General features: G+C 34.9%; 1 protein-coding gene across 2 annotated transcripts; it reads left to right on the forward strand.

The window, feature by feature from the left end:
- The first annotated feature begins 2200 nt into the window (after positions 1-2200).
- On the forward strand, positions 2201-4538 carry zgc:153383 (uncharacterized protein LOC751751 homolog). Of its 2 annotated transcripts, none has more exons than XM_056764723.1 (5): positions 2201-2291; positions 2929-3111; positions 3220-3286; positions 3655-3752; positions 3863-4538. In XM_056764723.1, exons 1-5 carry the CDS (start codon positions 2277-2279, stop codon positions 4061-4063), a joined length of 564 nt encoding a protein of 187 aa, XP_056620701.1. In that variant the 5' UTR covers positions 2201-2276; the 3' UTR covers positions 4064-4538. The 2 variants fall into 2 exon arrangements, with proteins under 2 accessions (XP_056620701.1, XP_056620702.1); XM_056764724.1 differs by having other exon boundaries at positions 3256-3286.
- Positions 4539-7357: the final 2819 nt, after the last annotated feature.

The following is a 7357-nucleotide window of genomic DNA, read 5'->3' on the forward strand; positions in this document are numbered from 1 at the left end:
AGCTGTGCACCTTTTGTGGACGCTAGATATAGTGCCAACATCACAAAACTGTAACCGGTATGTTTGCGGCTGTGTGTGACACGGGACCTGAATGGCGGGATCGGTGGCTAATTGTGGCGGTGAATGTTCACATCATGTCAGGTCGCTTAAAATGTAACAATGAATGCGAAACGGCTTCGGCGTGTTAGTTGCAGTGTGTGACGTCCTATGTAACAAGCTAACGTTTGCTAGCTAAGTAACGTTTTAATCGCTAACATAGCAGATTCATGAAAAAGTACATCGGTAATCAGCATTTTTTTAAACAACTAATTTATTAATGAATCAGCATCAACTACATTATAGAGAATCACTTCATTTAAAGTGAATAAAATATCCTTCTTACTGGAGTTCAAAAACAACTGATGAACTGGGCCGCATAGCTGACTGAATGTGTTGCGCGCAATGCGCAGGTGAGATGAACCTGGAGAGCAGGCATTGGGCCAAACCATTTTGAGAGGCAGGGGATGGGGAACTCAACAGTTTCTAAATTTAAAACGCATTTTTGCTTTTGTATTTTCTACTAATTACACAATTAGATTAGATTAAAATAAATATATTTATGACAATAGCGAATTTAATTGATCGAGGGGGGGACAACCCTCGGATAGAGGGGGACATGTCCCCTCCGTCCCCCCCGGGATTTACGCCCATGATAACAACACTTTTAAAGCTGAGAATTTTAATCTCGCTGCAGTGTGTCAGCCTGTTTCTATTCGACGGTGTTACAGTGACATCTTGAGGATGTTATAGGCATTTTTAAAGAACAATGAATATGATTTACTGATTATAAAGTTCCTTTTAGGGGAACATGGAGTGCAAGTTTTGTAATTCTGTGCGATTAAAATTCTCGGATAAATATGGTTAAACTCACATGTATGTGAGTATGTATGAATGTTACTTTATAATTAGTATGGGGTTTGCTTTAAAAGCTCTCTGCATTGCAGGAGATCCCACCCACCCTAAACACAGCTTCTTCAGGCTGCTGGCATCAGGGAGGAGACTGGGGAGTCTCCAGGCCAGGCTAGGCAGACTAAAGGAGAGCTTCATCCACCTGGCAGTAAGGAAGCTAAACTCCCTCCCGAGCCTCCCCCCCTCCCTTCTCTTTCCCATGCACCACTGAACTCTGACCTCATCCGAAGGTCCTTCCACTCATCCCCCCCACAACATACACTGACCCGCCATAGTCACTTTATGCATTCTTGGAATGCTCACTACCACATTCAACTACCTCTTCAGAAAGTCTAAAAAAGCCGGCTCTCTATGTCACTTTAAACAGACTAATAAGAAGTTTGCACTACCTTACATCTGCAATGTTTGTATATTTGACTGGTTTGAACTCTATCTGCCATTACCTCACTTCTTTTTTTATATCCCTGCTTGTAATAGTTGTATTTGACATATATGTATAATCTATATTTATCTGTATTAAATATATATATATATATATATATATATATATATATATATATATATATATATATATATATATATATATTTCTGTGTAGTGTTATTTGTATGCACCATGGGTATGAGAGTAATGTGATTTCGATCATCTATATGAATGTACTGTACATGTGGCAGCATTGACAATAATGCAGACTTTGACTTACTGGCAGGCTATAGTTTTAACTTCCAGTATTTTGCAGACAACTTCTCATCAGCGTTGCTGAATTTGGTTTTATATTTATAATACAATTAACATGGGACAGGATGCACATTGCATATGAATATTTTTCCAGGCAGCCTAGAAAATAATTATTTTGGTAAAAATGGAAATACATTAAGTGCTTTCTTTATGGAAATATGTAATCACAGGGCAATTGTGATGCTTAAAATAATTTAAAATAAGTATAAAAATACATTCAATATTTTAAATTAAATGTTTAAATCTAAAAAATAGCTTAGAAAATAGTTCAACCAATCATTTAAAAACGTTACAACCTTAGGTAGCATGAATTTACAGCATTTATCAATCTTGGCAAATTTCTGTATTAACTAATACATTTTTAAAATCAAAAGTACAGTCAACAATTTGTTAAGTTAAATCAACAAACGTGAAAAAGTAATATCGGCTGTGTACACTAAAACCTCGCTAGTTCCATGCTGAGCTGGTGTTCACTCGTTACGTCACACGAGACTTTAATTTTGTAGTCGAAACTTGCCGGAAACGAGATTTCTGAACAATACCAAGCGATGTCTGGAGCATCGCTGCATCTCTATAACAGTGTAGCAAGATAATGGACTTTGAGAAGGTAATTTTCTCATTTAATTCATGCCTAACGTTACGTCAATTCTGAAAAAATGCATCGATAAAATGGCATTCATTATAAAGAAAATTGGCTTAATTGTATTGTCATTTATTTAGATAATTCATTTAAAAAAAAATTCTTACCATTAAAAACATTATTTAATTTATACTTTGCTATTGTGTTAGATTGATAGCCACATGACATAACGGTTACATTACAGTAAAATCCTTCTAAACAGTTTAAACCAGAGTTCTTAAAAGTCCTTCTCTATTTGTTGAAAAATACATAAAACATTCAACTTTAGAATATAACTGGATAGTCGTTTGACATTAGATCTTTATTAAGTACTGGAATTTAATCACCGTATGCAAAGATCGTTGGTTTTTAGACTATATAAAGATCTACCATCATTCAATTAACATATCACAGTAGCAAAAACTTTGATGACATGGTATCTCTATTTGCCACAAGTGTAATAATTATTTTTTAATTGTCAGAAACAAAAAGAACTGAAAGTGTATTGCAGTGTATGAAGCAGATATGATTGTAGTATAGTAGGAAGAAACTATGGTTATTACCATAACCTTTCCCATATACATTTCACAACCTCCCTTTTATTGACATGTGTGCCTATGAACAGAGTTCTGTGAAAGATAAAGAATACGAGTGTGTGGAGCTTGGTGATCTGGGCAGAAAAGAGAAGATTCCACGGCGGATTATTCATTTCTCCAGCGGCGAGACCATGGAAGAATACAGCACAGATGATGAGGAGGAAGACAAAAAAGAGAGCACACAGAAAGGCCTTTTGTCCTCCACAGACACTGTATGTTTGTGTTTAAAATGAAAGACACTGAAAAAATGAATGAGAAGAAATGTGATCAAGTTCACACAGCGGAAATGGAAAATATAACAATACATTTTTGTTTTTAAGTCCAAGCTCACTTGGGGTCCATATGTGTGGTTTCAGATGTGGAGAGCAGCTACATCAGCTTTATCTGGTGAGTCACAGATGGATCAATTAACAAAAAGAAATAGACAGTTTCACCACTGTGCAAGCTTTTTTTTTGTTTATTAATCTCAGTCTTTAAAATTATGTTTCTTGAATTATGGAATTTATGCAATTCTGTACAGTTGTTCAACAGAAAGGCGTTCTGCATCTGTCTATCATATACATGATATGTATATCTTTTTTTTCTCATGATTTGCAAAAAACAACACAGGGGAAAAGTACACATTTTGGCTGGTACTGAAAAAAAGAAAAACTGATTAAGCGCTCATTTCTTTATTCCATTGAGACATATTTACAAAAGGCAATGTGTTAAACAATGAGATTCTGGATTGTCTTCATATTCTGCCCATCTTGCAGCTTGTGACTACCTTGGTGAGCGGTTAGCATCACTATTGAGCATCACCTCTGCAAAGTACCAGTATGCTATTGATGAGTACAGCAGGTCTAAGGGGGAGGTATGGCAGTCAACCTACTGTAATTCGTTGTATGTGAAAGACAGATTTATCAAAACAATATGACATTTTTATTGTTTTCAATATGACATTTTTATTATTGTTGATCATAGGAGGAGGGAGAGGAAGATACGTATCTGTCTGAAAAAGCAGAGCACCTGTTTGAAGAGCAGCCGAACGAAGAAGATCTGAAGACCAACCAGCCAGAGACCAAGAGCACTAAAACAAATGTTGAGCTGACCAATGAGTTGGACCTTAACACTTCCTTAGTACCCAACAGAGTTCTTATACCTGCTCTTGTTACAAGCACCTAAGTACATGTTATCTAAAATTCATTTGGAGTTTAAAATTACCTTTCCTTTAATGCACTTACTACAGGGAGTTAAACAGGCTTTTAAATACATTTTGTATGTGTAAATTAACTTGTGGATTCTGATGCCTTAATACACTGATCATGTATCAGTGAAATTATTTATACTGATCATGGATGTGGAGATGAACAAATTCTACAGCCATAGATCTAAATTAAGTTTAGAAAAATAGAAATGCCACAACACTGAATGCTTTACATAAAACACTTATATCGCAATTGTGTTTTTAACTTTATTCACAAATTTGTATTATTATATTTATTAAGAACATTTGATGCAAAAACCTGGCAATCTACTGGTCACCACCTGCCTAAATAAGACTGTCAACGTATAATGTGTGAATTGTAATTGAATGGATTTAAAAAAGTGTTTAACTATGTTGCAGTTAAAATAAAACACTGCAATATATCAGTCTTTATCTGGATGCATTCCTTTGCCTTTTGTGGGTAGATGCTCTCCTCCAATTGATATTGTTTTGTATTGTGCAACAAAGGTCTCAATGTCTGTGCAGTACTATAGACCAGTTGACCATAAGTATGTCCTCAGTGTAACCCGGGTCTTCATTAAGACAGTGACACTCATGTCATGTCCTTAAAAATCTTTAATGTTTGTTGTTTATGTACATTAAACTTTAAGCAACCATGCAGAATGTCTGATATCTGCAATATGGCAGCCTGTTTTTAGGATGTTTTTATTTATTTTAAAATCGCTGACATTGGATCCAATTCTTTTTAGCCTAGAAACTGTTCCATGAGTTTGAAACATTACTATGCCTCTTCTAAAAAAAACTAATTATTATGCTTTTCTTATAATAACACATACAAAGTATAATGTTTTAATATCATTAGAAACCACCAGTTGTTTAGGCAACTATTAAACCGTTAAAAAGTAGTATTGGGTATTTGGGGTCATTAAGGATCTGTAAGTTGCTGAAAGGGACTTAGTCTGGAAAATAGAGAACATGAACCAAAATTAGCTTGAGCGCATTATATCTTATATCCACTAGAGGGAGTTCAAATCTTACAGGTTTGGCCATTGACAACCTTTTGTAATGAATGAAACTCCATTGGTTACATAAACCTGCTGATCAATGTTATTCCATCATCTTGTATGCCTCAATGGAAGCGAGGAAATCTGTACAATAATGTACAATAATTACTGTCCAAAATTTACTTTGGAAACTCAAATATTTATATTGTAACCATTTTTTTACTTTATTCATTTATTTTATTTTCAGTAAATATCCACGCTTAATTTAAATTGTAAATCAATGGCTTTAATAGGTCTGTAGGCTTTTAACCCCCCACTGTACTATGTACTATATACCATACCTACCTCTGAATTTGTCACACTGTGAGTTTAGTAACTTCCGAAAATAGGTCATGTCACATACCCCGTCCTCTGTGATTTTGTCCACATAAAGATTTGTTTCTAAACTAGGGGCATTCTGTGTTATTTTTTACATCCATCTAGACTCTACAAACATCAGAGATTGGTCACCTTTTCCACGGTGGTTTTTTGTTAAAGTGGGCAAGTCTTTATTTAAAAGTCTTTGCTAAAAATATTCCTGCATGGCCACTGGCCCTTAATGCTTGATTAGGACTAACTAACTTTTATCCAAATCCTTGTCCTGATCTAACAATGGGGTTCAACAACTGTTTATCTTTTTAGTCATTCAAAACTACCCGAAGATATTTCTGTTTTGTTGACAGAAATAATAAGCATAAATTCTAAACGTTAAAAACAAAAAAATATGTAGTTTGTTAGTGCATTTATGACAGTTTGTAATCAACTGAAAACTAAACAGCCAAATTCCAAAGCTTTAGGTATGACCACAAAAACTGGTTTTAACAAAAGACATCTGTACCCGTTATAAAGCCTGACTTCACGTACATCATGGCTAGCCCGCACATATATTGGGTGATGGGGATTTCCACCACCCATCGTCTTTCCTGTTGCTTTGACCAAAATCCCAGATCTCCTCTTTCCGCAGACAAAGCCACAATCTTCCCAATCATTATTATTTTCACTAGTAGAACTGACCAAACTCTATTTCATCATTAATAAACATCACTGCATTGCTCGACTTTTCAACCAAACTATATTAGCAAACATTGGTTTGTATATGTGCTTTATAAATTCAGCTTGTTGGAAAAAATGCAAATGATTTCCATTGTTAAGCTGTACATGAGTACATTGCCGAAGTGACATTAATTTTGTTTCGAATACACATCTCAAAAGTTTACTGTATTTTTATATGGAAATACGCAAATGTTACTTTTGAGGCTAAAGTAGCATCCCTTTGCCTAGAATTTGCCTATAAAATGTACTATTGGTATTCTGTCAGCCATATTCCTATGTTCTCAATCCATGAATGAGATTGTGGGGCTTGTTGAGAAGGATGTGCTCTCACTTTCCAAGTTGTATTTAGGAGAAACCTAAGCTACAGTAAAAATAAAATGTATTCAGACACTTTCAACATTTCTCCCATTAGCACTGTGTATTCCCTATAGTTTTGAAAATGGTAATGAAATATGACAAGAACTCAGAGTTAAACTGTATCAGAACAAATTCATCTTGATAATGTCTGATAACTTTGATAAAAAGTGATGAATTAGGTTGAATAGAAGTACACAATTAGATTTAGGGCAATCAATTACCAAGAAATGCTTAATTTTGTTCAGTCTGTGTTGTAAAAAGGCCACATTAGCTAGTCGGACTAAAGAAAAAAAACAAAGAGCAAAACATGGTCAGGTCAAAGTGTCTTTGGTCTCAAATTTTAATCAGTTTCACAGAATTTTGGAGTATAATATATAACTTTTTACTTAATTTGGTATCCTCACCTACATAGATGAACTATAGTGTCCTGCATCCATTAGTACAAATATCAATTATATATGGTGTCTGAATAATTTTTGGTTTAACTGTATATCTATAGGTAGCAGAGTCGAAGCAGTCATAGTGCCAACGTCCACAACACTCACCTAGCAATCTTCTAAAAACCACCAGCAGAAAAAACATATTCAAAATCAAGCAACATGTTAATTACTCCTCTGAACCCTTAAACACCCCATACCAACTGCACAGAACAAGCGTATGCATGCGTTTTGATGGCATAGCTGCACATCAAGCATTGCAGGGAACACAAGTGCATCATACAGTATACTGTCATCTCCGATGTCCATTCAAGAGGAAAATTAAATGTAAAAAATATGTGATAAAAGTTAAAATCTTGTT

Source organism: Triplophysa dalaica, chromosome 13, assembly GCF_015846415.1.
Source record: "Triplophysa dalaica isolate WHDGS20190420 chromosome 13, ASM1584641v1, whole genome shotgun sequence".
NCBI lineage: Eukaryota > Metazoa > Chordata > Actinopteri > Cypriniformes > Nemacheilidae > Triplophysa > Triplophysa dalaica.